The sequence below is a fragment of the Lycorma delicatula genome, chromosome 4 (assembly GCF_047948215.1).
Source record: "Lycorma delicatula isolate Av1 chromosome 4, ASM4794821v1, whole genome shotgun sequence".
NCBI lineage: Eukaryota > Metazoa > Arthropoda > Insecta > Hemiptera > Fulgoridae > Lycorma > Lycorma delicatula.
Window position 1 is genome coordinate 44,961,312 of NC_134458.1, and position 18,469 is coordinate 44,979,780.

General features: G+C 33.7%; 1 protein-coding gene across 1 annotated transcript in view; it reads left to right on the forward strand.

Annotated features, from left to right (window-relative positions):
- The window catches only part of dop (microtubule-associated serine/threonine (MAST) protein kinase dop), a 98,715-nt gene that overhangs the window by 39,451 nt on the left and 40,795 nt on the right, over positions 1-18,469 (forward strand). Inside the window, exons 10-15 of the mRNA XM_075362823.1 lie at positions 141-253; positions 6,516-6,746; positions 9,277-9,449; positions 11,937-12,007; positions 12,482-12,587; positions 13,532-13,653. Of these exons, the coding sequence (XP_075218938.1) occupies positions 141-253; positions 6,516-6,746; positions 9,277-9,449; positions 11,937-12,007; positions 12,482-12,587; positions 13,532-13,653 (816 nt within the window). The remainder of the gene's footprint in view (positions 1-140; positions 254-6,515; positions 6,747-9,276; positions 9,450-11,936; positions 12,008-12,481; positions 12,588-13,531; positions 13,654-18,469) is intronic.

Below are 18,469 nucleotides of genomic sequence, written 5' to 3' on the forward strand. Positions count from 1 at the left end.
ACAATTCAGCAAATTACACACCTAATATTTTTCATTTTAGAATTAAAAATTATGGTTTCCCATTTAGGAAGTAATATAAAAAAATTATGCTCTCTTTGATATTTTTCCATGTATTTACGTCCTGATTCTTTTGTTTTTAGATTTGGAAGAAGGATTGGATAGTATGCAGTATTCTCCTTGCAAAAGTTTACAGTGTAGTAACATGCTCTTACAACAGACTTCTACGCCTGAAAAAGAGTCAAAATTCTCAAAGGTTTAGTTTTGAAATTACATAATCCTTTCTAGTTTAGTTTAACAGAATATGGCATTAAACAATATGTTGCTAATTAATGAAAGATTCTGCTTTAATGAGATGCAGTCATGTGGCATTAACTTTGTTAAATGAGCATAGAATTTAGTTAGCCAGCATTTTTTTAAGTTTGTTAACCCTTTTTAGATATTGCTTAGGATATCTGCTTTCTAATTCTGTTTATCTATTGTTTTTGAAAGTAAGTGAAAGTCAGTATCAACAAGAGTTGTCAATGATTAAAAACAATTGTAGCAAACTTTATAAATGCATTTATCAGTTGTATCCTATAATTTCATCTGAGGCTTGACTTATTATTATAAATTAACCATTACGTATATAAAATATTCACGATTGTTGTATATAATATAAGATGTTGTCTTCCTATAAGTTTATTAAAGCTTTTAGTGTGGTAATGCTTAGTTGTTGTGTGATTGAATCTTGTGGTGCCTACCTAAGAAGAATTAATCAAAAGATAAATAAAGGGGATGAATTGATAAAAGAGAGAGAGAGGATGATCAGTCTAAAAGGGACTGATCTCCTTGAGAGTTCAGAGCACTTAACTGTATTTGCCTAGGACAGTAATACTTTTTTCAAGGCATCTTCATGAAGCTATGTTGGAGAAGGGGGAGTGGCTTTACCTAGGAGCTTGTTCAGGGATTCAAATTTTTTTTATTCAGGGTTGTGTAAAGGGCTCAACTAGTGGGATAGTGGGATCTACTTGTGTACAGGGAACCCCTATCTGGTAAAACCACCGGGTCTTCTACCGTACTTCTATAACCTAAGTTATAAGTCGATTCATAAATGTACGAGGTTCATTAAAAAAAAGGTTGATCTTTTTAAATTGCACACCAACATCTGCAGATGGTGTGCTCCCACCACCATGCGCACCCAGTGGCATATCGTGGTAACATATAGCCTTTTATTAGGTTACAATCTGTCCGTTAGTTATTGAGTAACTACTAGTTGAGTGAAGTGCATAAGCTGCTTGTCAGATTTATAAAAAAACAAAAATGAAGGAGTTGGGAGGAACAACATGTCTGAAATTTTGCGTAAAACTGGAAAACTTTTACAGAAACGTTCCAAATGTTTAACCAAGCCTGCATATGTAAGACTGTACAACCAAGACTGCATAAACCAAAACCAAATGTAGTGCTATGATTTGTTTAAGAGTTATAACGAGGGCAGAAATTTAGTTGTAGAATATCCAAGGACTGGGCGACCTAAGTAAACAAACAATAATGTTCTAAATGAATGTCCGCACTGTAATTCATCAAAATTGTTCAACTGTCTATGAGGTTGTGAAGAAATTTAGGATCTTGCCATCAAATCCTGACTGAAAATTTGTAATGCATCACGTCAGTCCAGAAGTCGTGTCATGTTTGTTGGCAGATGACCAGAAGCAGAATTAAAGTTGACTCTTGTCAGAAACTGCTTGTAAATGCAAACAACAACTTCCTTAAGAACATCTTAACAGTTTTACGCAAAATTTCATACAGACGCGTTGTTCCTCCAACTCCTTCATTTTTGCCTTTTCACTAATCTGACAAGCAGTTTATGCACAACCTCGCCCAACTGGTAGTTATACAACTTCTAATGGATAGATCAGAATCCAGGAAAAGGCAATACATTAGCAAGATATGCTGCTAGGTGTGCTTGGTGGCCAGATTATGTCATCTGCTGATGTTGGCATGCAATTTGCCAATTATACAATTGGCAAATATATAGTGGAAAATCAGCTTTCCAAAGAATTAAAGTGTGTTTTTTTTTCTTTTTGGCTCTGTTGAGAGATATTCAGCAAATTTAACAACGGTAGAAATATACGATTCAGCAGTTTTGTAGCATTTCTTATAAGAACTCGGACTGAGTAAAATTCTGAAGTTTACTTTTTTAAGTTTAAAATATTTTTATTTAATTTTGTAAGAAATAGGAAGTTACGTAATGTAGAGTTTGGTTATTGTATTTTTCCTGTATCATTCAGATAATATCATTATATTTTAAAAACATATGTTTGTTCAATAGTCAGCATCAGAAACAATTTATTGGTGTGAGATGGTAAATATAGTGTTTGTGGTTAATTGGCCTTTTAACAGAAAACTCCTTCAGATCAAGAAGTGTAGAAGAAGATAAAGTATTCCATACCATGTCCTTGAGAGATGCAATCAATATTTTATTTGGATGCTTGGATGTATTTGGTTTTTCTCCTTTATTCATATGATATTCGGAGTTATGGGTTCAGGGATGCTTATGCAAGAGTAAAAGACTAGTTTGCCCAGTTGGAGGCACATGCGCACTCACTGGAACAGTTCAAATCTGTTATTTCAGAAAATGTAGGTTCCAAATCTGTCATATTGGTGAAAAAATAATCCTTTTTAAATTAGAATTAAATTGAAAGTGAATAGAATGGTTGTTGTTATTACCAACTTGTCATAAGCTGTATCAGCAGATTTAGGAACATGAGAAGAGTAAGACTTAAGATTACTCCAGTTAGTTTTTTCAATTTCCGTGATTATTATCTTTAAAGACAACATTTAAAGATCATATTTTTGTTCTGGAATTTCTTTCTAAGACTTGAAAACCCACTTTTAAATTTATTTAACTGATGCAGATTTCATTTTTCCACTTCTCACAGTATAATTATAGTTAATAGTTAAGCCTCTTTTTTTTATGCGGTCTTTAAAAAATCTTGTTAATACAAACATCACATAGTTATGTTGCTGTCAAATCATACCTCCTTAAATTATTTCTGAATCATAATTATTATTTCCCAGGCTTTTTTTTAATTTACTTTGATATACACCCACAAAAAGTGTCAATTATAATCGTGATGTGTTTCTTGGCTAACCTACCCAATTGTTCCCACAGATATTACAAGTCGTAAATCCAGCGTCATCCATCTGTCCTTTTGCACCGTAATTATTACTACTTAACAAATTTCTTTTTTCATATTTTTCTATTATATTTAATAATATTATTTAAGTGTACAATTTATTTCTGTCGCCATTGCTATGTTACATAATTTATCATTTGTCTCACGAAACAGTGCAGCAGATATAAATATGAATTTAGCATGTATGAGTAATATCTCATTAATTTAGGCTGAAACATTCTGTTACTCCCACGTGCAAGTGCAACTATTGCTTTATGCATATAATAATGTACTGTAAGCTATCACTTGTCTTGTACCGTGACATGCCGATGAAAAGCAATTGAAAATTTTGTTGAGTTTTTATTTAATGTTTAATAATAACATCATTTGTAATGCTTCATAAAATTCAGTTCAGTGAAAGAAAGTATTTCAATCCATGTTGTTATGTTATTCTGTATGGTATGATACAGTTTTATACTTCATTTTTATAACAGTTTTATTCCCTGTTATTTTCATTAATTTTAATTTACCCTGTGTTTTTGTGCCAATCAAGTTTTAAAAAGACTCAAATGGGTGTGAAAACAACTGAAAAGCTAGATGATTTTACTTTGCTGTTAGAAAAAAGGGTCATTTATTTTATTTCAATAACAAGCTTCCTAACTTGAACAAAAGATTAAATGCCTTTAATACCAATTCTGAACTACCAGATTTTTGTAGAAATACATTACATTGAATTTTAAAATCAATGAATTTTTGTTTCGTGTTCAGAAAAAATAATTCTTTATTTATTGATTGCAAACGTATTTTATGTTGTAGGGAATATTTAAGAGAAATTAGTTATTTTGTGAAGAGGATAAGTCAATTCATCTAGATGAAACTTGAGTTAATGAGGACATGTATAGGAAAAGGTATGGTCAGATAAAGAAATAAAGAGTTTAAAAGATGTTTTATGAAAGGTTTGTCAACTGGGGTGAAAACCCCAGCTGGAAAAGGTAAATGATTAATAGTAACACATGTAAGAAGTAAAACAATGGGTTTTTGAATAGTGGTTTATGGATATTCCAGATCATCCCAAGAGTATCACACTGAAATAAATGGTGACAGTTTTATGCAGTGGTTTAAAAAAATTATTGAAATTGTTTTTGAAGGGTCCGTCACAGTAATGAATGGACATACCATTAGTAATGTGTAAACAGTAATGCGCCATACCATTATCTGAAAACTGAAAAATTCCAAATGCTTTTACCTGAAAATCGTAAATTGCCAAATAATTAAAATTTCATGCACTGAAGACATGTTAAAAGAGTAGAACTTAAAAAAATAGCAAAATTAGTAAACAAAAATATATTCATTACCAAGTAGATGAAATTGTAAAATCAAAAAATTGTGTCATGTGTCTTCCTTCATACCACTGTAATTTTAAACTGATAGAATTGATTTGGGCACAAGCAAAGGCTACATTGGGAATAATAGTACATTATGTTAAGTGATGTAAAAGTTTAATTGTTTGACAATATTAATAAAGTAGATGCAAATGCTAGGAAAATTGAATTTGGTGTTTAATTAAAGAAGAAAAACAGCATGGGAAATGAGCAGACAGTTTGTATGAAAATATTGTTGGAAGATATAGTGGTAAATTTGGAAAACTATGACAATAGTTCAACAGATAATAGCATATTGGGTATTGAAAAAATACTTTGAGTAACAAATTTTTTTTTGTTGAAATTTTAATGTAGCGGTAACATACTTTCTTAAAAATTTTATTTTTAAGGTAAATATATCATTTTATTACAATTTTCTAATTTTTTTTATTACAAGTTATCTTTACTTCATTTTTATGTTAAAAGTAAAGAGAAGTGTTTTTTTTTTCTCAAATGGATTGCACTAAACTAAATTAAATTAGAATCATCATACTTATATGTGTTGGTTTACAGCATGCTTTCATGAGACAAATTATAGTTTTTAATCAGTAGTTTTAATGCATACCACCTTTTTACATTCAGAGTTTACCATAAAATTAGCAGAAATGTTAGAAAATAAATATTTTATCTGTATTACCAATGTGGTACAAGGAGTTGCCGGTATATTTTTACTAGTTGTTAATCTTTTTTATCACTAAAATTTTCTCCTTGACTCTGGTTTTAAATAAATTACAATTTATTTTTTATCAAATGAGTGAAAGAAGACCAGCTGTCTCTTTCTTAACATTTAACAAATAATCAGTTTAATTATTTTTTTTCAATCTCATCAGATGCAGTGACAATTGATATAAAATCACTCAGAACTGAGTATGTGAATCAAAAAAGCAAATACAAGCAAGTTGATATTAGAAATAATTTTAAAATACCTATTGCCATTTTCCTATTTTTAACATTAAGGATCTTTCATAACAGCTGTAGTATTTTTTTTTAGGGGGTTCCTTTACTTTGGACCAGAAAAGGTGTTTGTAGTTTTTTTAGCAAAAAAGTAATTTTGCTTTCATACCTCATAATTAATCTAAATTTGCTTCAATTATTGTTTGTTTTATTGGTAGCTGGGTTCATTACATTTTTAATAAATTGAATCACTTTTTCCTTTTAATCCCCTTTTTTTCTTTACAAAAATAAAAAGCCTTGTTTGTATAATCAAGAAAATAGAACTACAGTATCATGCTAGTATAACATAAAATATTGTAGTAGTAAATAAGACAACAGAAGAAATTCAAATATGTAGGCCTACAGCAATATGGAATTAAGAATTTCTTAATATGGAATTAAGTTTTCTTACATTCTGAAGATCAGATTATTTTTAATAGGTTGTAAAAAAAAGTCATCAAATCTAATTTAATTTGAAAAATTTGAATAAAAATATATCTTAAATTCAAAGTAATAAGGTAAATTAAATTTTAGGAAATTGCATTCATGCAATGAATCAAATGACTGAAAGAAGACCAAATGTAAATTGTTCATTCATTCCTTAAGTTCAGAATAGAGTCAACAAAATATAAGTAGTGCTGTACTTTCATCATATGCTTAAGCATAAACTTACATTGCCCAAATGGTTTGTTAATACAACATTTGTATTTTGTGCTAAACAGTAGATATTTGAACTGATGAAATTAAATTTCCTTAATAGCTGTTTCGATACTTCTCTTCCAAAAAATCTGTCTGGAACTTTGAACGCTCTTATAGAACACCATACAGTGTTGTGACTCTGTGACAACTTATCTTAAAGGATTGTTGTAGTGGATGTGATAATTCAGAATTAATTTATGACCCTGTTAGAGGTTTCTTACAATTTGTACAGGGATTCAAGTTACCTGAGTAATCTGATAATTTCACTTTTATTATCTTTACTTAGATAGATTTTTTGTTGTTTTAGCTTCCATCAGAGAAGGACTTTGACTGCATAAAATTGATTTCAAATGGTGCATATGGAGCTGTTTATTTAGTCAGGCATAAAGAAACAAGACAAAGGTTTGCTATGAAAAAAATTGTGAAAAACAATTTAATGTTACGCAACCAGATTGAACAAGTGTTTGCAGAACGAGATATAATGAGCTTTACTGACAATCCATTTGTGGTCAGCATGTATTGCAGTTTTGAAACCAAGGTGAGCTTACCTATAATGTGCTTATACATCCAGCCTTTAAAAAATAATAAAAGATTATTGAAATGATACATCATGTATCTTATGTTGTAGTTAGCCTTTAATTTTTGCAGTTGTGTTTCATTTAGTGGGTTACAAACTTCGTTTGAGCATATACTCTGCAGTGTAATCTACTGTATTATGCTCAATTTGGGAGCTCATTCTAACCTCATTGGTTTTAATTTTGTTTAGAAACCAATCATAAACATTACGTATGCTTTTTAGCTATAAAGAGCGTACTGTTTATGTTGATCCTATGTTTTTATTTACTTATTTGTTCACATTCATGTAAATGCTTTTTTAGCAAATATCAGTTATTGTTGGGTATGGAAGGAGTTTTTAGCATGCAAAAAATGCCAAACCTTAACCAGGTTTTGAACCTGAATAGCCTATCTTGCAAAGTGACCATAAGTGCTTAAAAAAATAAATAAAAAGCTTATTTATTGATATTTATGAAAAGTGTGCCTAAGTAATATGAAATGTGATCAATAAGTATCTGACCTTGGCTCATAAAAACCAAAATACTTAACCTATTTAGGTCAATGACTTGCTCCTTTTGATGTAACACAACTATTCCAGTAATCTTTTCATTGCTTTGGAAGCATTTTTCAAAATCATTTTTAGTGAGCAACATAAATTCTCTTGTTCCATCTCTTTTGATCTCTTCTCCAGCTTCAAATCTCTCTTCTGCAAGAGGAATTTTAAGCTAAGGAAAAAGTAAAAATCACAGCGGGCTGTGTCTGGTAAGATAGGAGCCTGCTAAAGTTTTTTGATCCCATGCTTTGCCAAAAATTTCTAGATAAGTTGTGATACATGTGCTGGAGCATTGACGTGATGAATTTTCAGTTGCCATTTTCTCAAAACTGAGGTCTCTTGCGTCAAACAACGTCTCTTACCCAACAAAGAACAGTTACGTATTACTCTTTATTGACATTTGTCCTTGAGAAGCATACTCGTGATGAACCATGCTTTGATAATAAAAAACTATTGTCAGTATGACCTTCACATTGCTTCATGATTGTCTGATTTTCTTTTGCTATGGATAACTTGGAGTTTTCTAGTGGGATGACTGTGCCTTTGTCTCTGGATCATAGCCATAGACCCATGTTTCATCTTTAGTATTATTTTTTTATAAAATCACAATCACTGTTAGCACATTCCAGCATGTCCTGTGCAACTTTAAGTTTGTTTTCCTTTTTTTCATCAGTAAAATGTTTTGGCATAAATTTTGCTGCTTCATACTGCATTCTCAGATCTCTTAAAGTCAATTTCACTGAGTTAAATGAAATTCTTATTTCATTTGCAAGCTCTCTAATTGTTATTCAATGATCATTCATCACTATCTGTCGAACTTGCTTAATTCTTTTTGTGATTTTTGCTGTTTGTATTTCTGCCAGAGTTTTGTCACTTTCAACAGACATTCAGCCATGTTGGAAATGGAGATGTCACTTTTTAACACCAACACTCTTTTGGTGTTTGTGTAACACCAAAAGCTGTTTGAATCTTCCATATTGTATCTACTTGCTTGTCACCAAGTTTCTGACAAGATTTAATACAGATTCTCCATTTAACCTGTTCAGTAATTTTGAACAGCAGTGAAAACACAATAAGCACTCTACATTTTCATGGCTGCCAAGCAGTGACTGGCTGTAATGACAGAAAAACAGCAAAATCATATACAACCAAGACAAGTCAAGGTCACTTTCCACGACTATGCCAAAGTAGGTGAGATACATTTTGATCATACCTTGTATAATAAATCAAAGTTCACGAGACTTTGTATAAAATACATATGAATCCATACTTATTATCCAGATTACATACTGCAGACAAAATATACTGCTGCATTTATATTGAACATTGTTGCAGTTTAACTGTAAAAACAAGTTATGTGATATTTATCATTTGAAGTTGAGTTTTGAATTTTTATATTAATAGGTTTTTAATTTAATTTTGTGAAATTATTAAATCACTAAAGATTTAGATTATATTAAACTTTGGATTGTTTTCATATCAGCTGCCATATATTATTTTTGCTGTTGTACTAGTAACAACCACCTGAATTGTATATCTTCATTAGTTAGTAGAATTTATATTTAAGCTGTGATCCATATTTTAAGTTTATTGGTGAAATTATATTAATTTTATTAGTTAATGTAGGTTATTAAAATTAAAATGGTAGACCATACAACTACACTTTTTTCAATAATTCACTTTCCGGGCGATGATAATGTGGAAGCATTTTTTTGTCAAAAAAATAATAAAAATTAAAAAATAAATCCACTGTTTTTTTTCCAGTGTCAGAACTTAAGGTTACTACTTTTATTTAGACCAATGTAATAAATAACATTTTTAGTCATCTATGTTAAAGTTCATCATTTAAATAGTAATAGTTTAACTGACAATCTAAATTCAGTTTTAACGACAGTGTTATTTTTGTTAACAATACGCTTGATTGTGAATTCAACTATTGACACATATTTTTGTGTTTTAGAAACATTTATGTTTAGTGATGGAATATGTAGAAGGAGGAGATTGTGCTGCTCTTGTAAAGACAATAGGACCTTTACCTCCAGATATGGCACGATTCTACTTTGCTGAAACTGTTTTGGCTGTTGAATATTTGCATAGTTATGGAATTGTTCATAGAGATCTGAAACCTGACAAGTAAGTATAAAAATTAGGTTCAGCAATCTGTTTTTAATAATTGTATAATGGTATGATTATTTCCTAGAAGATTGGTATGGTGAGAAATTATCGATTTATTCACCCCCAAGTACTAGGGAAGAATGATTTGCACCAGTGATAGTTTTTGTTTCCACTGTAAGCATTTTTAACTGATACTCCTCAAATATTTATTTTTTGCCTTCTTCACGATCAGCTTGTAATTAATATAACAGTTTTTACATATTTTAATCTATTGACTATTTTTTCTCTGTGAAGTATTTATAAAAGGTTTTAGCCATATCCAAATCCCATAGGGGGAAGACACTCACCTTGTGACGTTACCGGTCGTCACACTACCGCCTCCGTTCCAAGCCCTGAGGGGCTTTACCAGAGGTCGTCTTTAAACCCTCTAACTGATTACGTCTCACATTCATCAGCCAGGCCTTGGTCGGGATACCACCGATGTAAATGCCTTGGCAGACATTTGAATCAGTAAAATACAAGTCAAATTTTGCCTTCACATAGACCTCAAACGGACATCTTCACATTCAATCTAATATGATTCTCTCAAACTAACTAACTGAAACCACGGAAGCGTGGACCCCGTGCCTAGTCAAAATTTGACAGGACTGTTCGTGACTGTGAATGCCTCAGAAAACAAACAAGTTGAAAGTTAAATCAGTGCTACACTCATACCAATCGAAACTTTACGCAACATAGAAATTCAGACTTACACCCAAATAAGTCGACCAAATTAATTCACCTAACAATGGGAACGTGACCTCATTCCAGTCCATGCATGAGCTGGGGACAAACCCCATACCCCCACCCCATCCCATCATGCAGTCTTGGGTGGCATTACCAAATCACAATCAGGACTGCCACCCCCCCTGCCGCCCCAGCCAATGAAGCCACACCCCCAGTTGCACGGGCTATCATCATACCTCGGCAGTGCGGCCACCCTCGCCAGCAGGAGCCCCAAATCAAATCATAAACAATATCAATATAACTGTGGCATGATGCCAGTGCACCTACCTCCAACCAATCCAATGCCTAGGTAGGTCGGAACCCTAGCCACACGGGATCCTGCGACGATAAAATACCTCAACTAAACTCCCTTTGCAGACCTTCACACCACAAGGGCGTGAAGAAAACCAGCCACTATAGACCACTCCTTTTGAAGCTTAGTCCTGAATGTATTGTCTTTCATTCAGGACCTGCTGATGTTATCACAGGTTTTACAGAAATCAATAGTCTCTTTTCTTCTATGCGATACTTTTCAATTACTGCATACCTTGTAGTTTGATTTTTTCCTGTAAATTTAAATACAGGATATATAGCTTTTGATTTAAGTGAGTTTTGTGGTCTCTGGTTAACAGATGTCTCCATTTTCAGTATTACGTGTTGAAAACATTAGCAAGTTAGCTTACTAAATTCTTTTTGAATGTTTTATGAATCTTAATAGTTTACTTATGTTTTAAAGTAGAAATACATTTACTATGGAAATTTTTAGATATCAAAGACATTTTCTTTTACCATTTTAGTGATTTTGTAGTAAATCCATTGTGGTATAATAATCAGCAGTTTATACTTTTCCCATGCATCAGTTGTGACAAAATATTATACTTGCCTTTTATATAATTTCTTCTGTCATCCTTCATACTTTTCTAGTAATAGTCTGTAAAGAGGTGTCATAAAAGTTGGAAAGCATACCAATTATTCTGGTGTCCCTCCAAACCAAGCGTGAAATATCACCCTCTTTTTCTGACGATTTCATAATGTTTCAGTTTCTTGTTGACTTGTTCAGTTTTCCTTAGCAATACACATTTTTGTTTAAGGTATCAGAACTTGTAAGATAAACTTTTAACTTTTTAAACTCCAGTGCTGGTTGATAACAACCATAGAAACCAACTTTAGAGGTATGGTGACTTGTCTCATTGATTGTTTGTAGTAACTAGATGAATTGCAGCATGTGATCTAACAAAGACTTCATCAAAGAGATAATCGTATCAAAAATTATGCTGTTGTTGCACTAAAGTTTAGTTAAACTGTCCAAATGTATCCGTTAGAGGGTCTGAAATGATATAAATATGAAGATCCCACTTTTTGTAGGCTTATATTTAATATTTATTTCAATACTATTATAATATATTTATATTATATTTAATATATATATATATATATATATATATATATATATATATATATGTTCTTTGAAGCCAAATATAGACAAAAATACTTAAAAATGTTACATGAAAAGTATGTAATATGTTGCAGTCATTCTGACTGATGTAATATAAAAACAGAGCACGACATTGCAGGGCCTGTGTGGGAAGAGCTGTGAATACATAAAATGAAATAAAAAATAAATTTTTAATTTGCATAGCATGCTTTATGCATTAATGTAAAATTGCCTTTTTGTTTGATTGATTTTTAATGTGTTACGTCTGTTGGTTTAATTACTTTAAAGGTGTAATTTTTTTTCAGCCTTCTGATTACTGCTTTGGGCCATATTAAGTTGACTGATTTTGGGCTTAGCAAGATGGGTTTGATGTCTCGTAAGTAATTTTCTAAATTATATTTTATAAATATTTCTGTATGTTTTTTTTTATTGCAAATATAACTTATATGATGCTGCTAAGGTTTTCAGTAGAGATGAGTTTTGTAACATCCAGGACTTATTTTAATGAGACCTTTCATTAATACATCAGTAATTTAACTTTCTGATACTTCTTTGATTTCAGCAGAGAAGCATACAAATATAAAAGTGGGGTAATTACTAAATAGGATATAAAAAATAACATTTAAAAGTTATATTAATAAATAAAATATAAAATGTAAATATTCAATATGGAAACAGCATTTACTCAGAATCATCTTCCACTTCTGTCTGTAACATAATATGCACTTGGCCAATTGATTTGTTGATTTTAATTAGTAAAAATTAGAACTGGCCTTATTTAAAACTTTTTTTTTTTAGTTACTCTCCTTTTTATTTTTGTTAAATTAATTTTAGTTTTTGTTTTTTTTAGTGGCAACAAATCTTTGTGAAGTGTACATTGATAGAGAAACTCGACAATTTTCTGACAAGCAAGTATTTGGTACCCCTGAGTACATCGCTCCTGAAGTCATATTAAGGTATATTTGGTGAAGCTTCTTTAAATGTTCTCTTGTTAAGTTCATAAGTAATTATGTTAAATCCTTGATGGCCTGAAATTCATTTTCTTAGCCAAATGAAATTAGTCTACTTGCACTGTAATGTAGCTCAATTGCACACTTAAACCTTTTTTTATTGAGCAATTTTAGGTTATATTCCAAAATCTTTACTCATTCCTTTTCCTATTTTTTGTAATATACATGGTACAACCCTATATGGCCAGAATATCATGATGATCTATGTTATCACATATTATATATGTGATATTCAATATCACATATTAAAATTATGAAACAAAGAGATTATCAAACTCCTTGTTTTGTAGAGGGTGAATTATGGTAGAAATCAACTGCCTTGTTTTCTCTTAAATAGTAAAGTTAGGATCATTAATAGGATAATATTATAATAATAATAATAGTAATAACAACTAAAGTGATTGCTAAGTCATTTTGCTGACAAGATTTTTTCTTTCTATGATATATAAGTTTAGTTTTAAATATTTTTATACTATATATTAGTTTTAAGGGATAGTGGTGTGCTAGAACTATTACATTGCACAGTATTATTTTGTTTATATAACAAGAAAAATGTTTTCCTAATAAATTATAATAGTACTTTTTATTATTTCTGTGTTTAATAATTAAGGTGTCATATCTTTTTCTTAATAAGGAAATTAATAATACAGCTAAATTAACTTTTAGTATTATTAGTTATAATGATTTCCTGCTTTTAACAGTATTTTTGTAATTGTCGCCAACAGTAGGCCTATAATAACAATTAAAGTTTCATGCTTGTAACAAAATCCTTTCCCACAGCTATTTTTCAACAGTTCTTGATGAACAATCTTAATTCCAAAAAACAGTTTTGTAAATAAAAATGTGAAGTTTGATATTCTATTTACTGTTTATGATTTCTTTTGTTGTAGGCAGGGCTATGGAAAACCAGTGGATTGGTGGTCTATGGGTATCATTCTGTACGAGTTTCTGATAGGTTGTGTGCCATTCTTTGGGGAAACGCCTGAAGAACTATTTGCTCATACTGTTAATGGTAATTACAAATAAATACTCTCTATATATATATATATCATTGGTAAATACTAATACAGGGTCATCACAAAAGGTTATAGCAGTTTAAAAAAAATCCTATCTCAGAAACTACTAGAGATAGTCAAACAAGCAATTTTTAAAAAATTCACCATCTTAGAAGTTTTTTACATACCTTAAAATGTTTCAATATGAGCTTCATTGGTTGCTCTGGAACCATCCAGCCAATAATTGACTTCTACACAGGTTCACTGGGTCATCGCAGGCGTAACTATGACAATAGCAGCGATGATCTGTTGTCTTAAATGTTGAACATCTCTAATTTTTTTCACTGTAGACAATGTGTTTAATGTACTCCCATAGAAAAAAGTCAAGGAGTGTCAAATTTGGGCTCTTTGGAGGCCAAAGCACAGGACTGGCCCTACCAATCCAACAATTAGGGAATCTTTCATTGAGAGCATGTCAAACACCTAGGCTAAAGTGTGGAGGTGCACTGTCTTGTTGAAAGATTACAGCAACATTACTTTCCCATTCAATTTAGTCAGCTTGTATAAAAACGTACAGTTGTAGCATGTCTAAATAAACATTTCCTGTGATAGTTTCGGCCTGTCCAGGGGACTTTTTTACTTCCATGTTGCCAGATTCCTTGAACTGCTTGTACCACCAACTAATGGTGTTTGCATGAGGGGGATCATTGCCATAAATACACTGAAAAGTCTGTTGAACAGTTATAATGCATTTATTTATATTCTGCTAAGCACAAAACACTGTGTGTTTTTTGGTGAACTGTTGGCATTGCATTAACTGGCAGTGGCGCAGAGGCATTGTGCCATTGTACTCATCAGCTCAAGGTCACAGCTAAAAAAACCCTGATATCCCGATTATTTTGTAGTTCCAATTAATATTTTATCTCAGTTACATACGGAGATGGGATTTTTTTTATTGCTGCAACCTTTTTCGATGACCCTGTATATAGGCTTTTCCAATGAATCAGGTGATTTTAGAATTGCTATGAACAGCAAATTCTTAATATTTTAATTATAGGTTAATTCTTTGCCACAAAAATTTAGTATCTTGTTCCTCCTCTTTATCATGGTATTTTTTGGCGTAATTGTACACAAAATTTGAAAAAATCTATTAGGTAGTTCATACATATCTATTATAACTTATGGCAGGTTTGCCTAATTTATGGTCTAGTAATGGTTTACCATGCATTTGTTCACTCAGAATTAAGTACCTGTTTGGCTAGTATTAATATGCTAAGAATTCTATCTGCTAAGTTAATTAAAGAAATTTATGAGAATCATAATAATAAAGATAATTTGCCAGATGAAATTTCATTTAAGCAGTGGGTGTAAACTGATAGGGCTGAACTCATTACACAAATCTAACCAAGCGATGAGTTTATAATTTCACTGGCAGATAAACTCATGACTGCCGATCTGTTGAAAACCATGAAAGAAAAGGTTAAGATTGAGGAGGCCGGCGAAATACTGTCAATTAAACAGGGAAGGGATCAACAACTAGAGGTCCGAATTAGTGGGGCGCAGAAGGCGGGGGAGTTTTCCTCCCTGCTGAAGAACAGAGCAGAGGATCTCCAGGTGGATATAAGAACAAGAGGAGACCGCAGAACAGTCGTTCATGTAAAAGACATGCTAGGCGACACTACTGAGCGAGAGGTCAGGGAAGCGGTAGAGAAGGTACTAGGACAAGGAGAAAACTTTCAGGTAACATCACTAAGGGAGGCATTTGGAAACACAAAAAATGCCACGGTGGTCACAAGTCAAAGGAATGCAACGAAATTAATTGCAGCAAGGCTGAGAGTAGGGTGGGTGAGTTGCAGGGCCTACATCCGGACGGATATAGAGAAATGTTATCGATGTTGGGATGTCGGTCACAGCAAAAGAGAGTGCAGAGGCCAGGACCGTTCAAACCTCTGCTTCAACTGTGGTAAACCCGGCCATGTAATTAAAGATTGCAAGGAGGCGACCATATGCCTGGACTCTGGAGCCACTTCACATAGGACCGGGAACCCGTGCTGTAACAAAGGTCATGACTAAAGTAATACTAGTTAATAATAACAGGAGCCTACTCTCTAGTGATTTGAGCATAGAAATAGCAGCTAGATACGAAGCGGACTTCCTGGTGGCCACCGAACCTAATGTGTATTCGGCGGCCAGAGAACAGTGGCTGACCGATGGGAATGGTGATGTGGCAATTAGAAAGATCGTTGGAAATGTGGATTATGATCTGTATGGTAGAGGTGACGGACTCATTGCTGTTGAGGTAAGCGATAAGATTATAATAGGTGTATATATCAGCCCTAACTGCAGCAGGGAATCTCTTAAGAACAGACTCCTTGACCTCCAACAAGTCATTATACGAGCTCGGAAGAGAATTGTAGTCCTTGGAGGCTATAACTGCAGGACTGTTCTAGCTGGAGCGGTCTCCTCGAACGCTAGAGGAAAACTCCTGGAGGAATTGCTGGCAGCGACAGGAATGACATGTATTAATGACGGAACAGCCACCTACCAAGCAAGAGGGCATCAATCGGTCCTGGATTTAGTTATAATTGATGGAAGGATGCGCACTGATGCAGCTGATTTCATGGTTCTTAATGACGAAACAGCCAGCGATCACAGAGCCATCTTTGTTAACTTCAGAGAGCAACGGCCAGAAATAAGACAGATAAATAACAATATCAGACTGTCTGATCAACAGATATATAGAGTGGCTAATAATGCGGCAAATAGAATTAGAAATAGTACTCAGATAACACCTGAAATATTCCAAAATATAGTTAAAGAAGAGATGGCGAACATACCGAGGAGAAATAATATTAAACATAATATGGTCTACTGGTGGTCCAGGGAGATAGAGGAACAGCGTAGAATTATGCAAAGACACAAGAGGACGGCCCAGAGGTTGCGAGCTAGAGTTGGTTCGGAAATAGGATGTAACATTGCGACAGAGCAATATAGGCAAGCGAGAAAGACGCTTAACTTCCTCATAAAGCAGGCCAAAAGAAGGAAATGGTTAGAACTATGCGAGGAGTTGAATGCTGATCCGTGGGGAAAGGCTTTCAAAATAGTAACCATGCGGCTTGGGAGACAAGCTTCGACACTGAATGAAGAAACGGCTGCGTTGCAGATCAGAAAGTTATTCCCCAGAACGGAGGAGCAGTATAATAGAGAGGTGATAGAATGCCAGGGAGGAAGATTTACACAAAAAGAGGTCATGGAAGCTATAAATAAATTAAAAAATAAGAAAAGCCCCGGCCCAGATGGCATCCCAGCGGCCATCATTAAGATAATAGCTAGGATCGTACCTTGGGAAATAGTCGATGTAGCCAGCTACGGCCTACAAAATAGAAGCTTCCCTGAATGCTGGAAGGAAGCAAGAACAGTCTTCCTCCCAAAGGCAGGACAAATTCAAGAGAACACAGCATATAGACCGATTACGCTCATAAATAATATGGGAAAAGTAGTTGAAAGGTTGTTAGAAAATAGACTTAGAGAGGAAATAGAGGAAAAACAATGTCTACATCCGGAACAATACGGATTTAGAAAGGGACGGTCCACGGTGACCGCAGTCGAGAAGGTAAAAAACTGGGCATTAAATTGCAGAAGCGGTACATGGAGGACTAGAAAAATCCCCATGATCATAATGCTTGATGTTAGAAACGCATTTGGTACGGTCCCCTGGACAGCCATCATTGAGGCGCTTCAAGCCATGCAAATAAGTAAATACTTAGTAAATCAGATAGATCAATATCTGCAAAATAGGTTCATAGAGGTCAAAACCCTAGAAAGGAAAGCCATATTTCAGGTATTCGGAGGGGTGCCGCAGGGATCTGTCCTTGGCCCAACCTTATGGAATGTTTTCTATGATAAAATCTTCAGGCTGAACTACCCCGAAGGGGTATCGATAGTAGGATACGCGGATGATATCGCAATATTAGTAGAAGACAGAGATATTAATGAACTGGAGAACAAGGCAAACCAAGCGCTTAGAACAATAGATGAATGGATGGAGGATAACAAATTAGAAATAGCTCCTAATAAATCCTGTTGCCTGGTCCTCTCGGGTAGAAGACCATTAAGAAGTGTGAATCTAAATATCAGAGGACAGAGAATTTATGAAGTAAAAGAAACAAAATAGGTTCAGCAAGCATATTGATATGATTTGTGGGAGAGTTACTCCTGCTGTAAAGGGATTAAGAGGATTATTTCAAAACCACGGCACACCTAAAATGGTTATTCGAAGATTGATAACCGCGGCTGTCACTTCGGCGGTACTGTATGCGGCTCCCGTATAGGGGGCGGCAATGAACATACAGCGAAATAAAAAGAAGTTGAGAAGTGTTCATAGACTGGCATTGCTGCGTGTAGCTGCTAGTTACTGTACGGTATCGTATTACGCGCTGTGCGTACTGACCGGGGTCCTACCCATAGACCTTCAGATAAAAGCCAGAACCCTCAGACACAGCGGTATGTCGAAAGAAGAGATGGAAGGGATTATAGAACAAGAATGGCAAGAAGAGTGGGAGAATGGACCAGACGCCTAATCCCTAATATTAAAACCTGGAATAACAATAGACTCTGAGATGTCAATTTTTACATGACACAATTACTGTCGGGGCATGGCTCTTTCGGTCAGTATCTGTATAGGATCGGGAAGAGAGCCACCCCGCAGTGCATCTATTGTCCAGAGAACGACGATGCCGAACATACGTTGTTCATATGTCCAAGATGGGCCGTTAACAGAGGTCAAATAGTAATTAATGGTCTTACACCAGAAAATCTCATAAACTGGTTGGG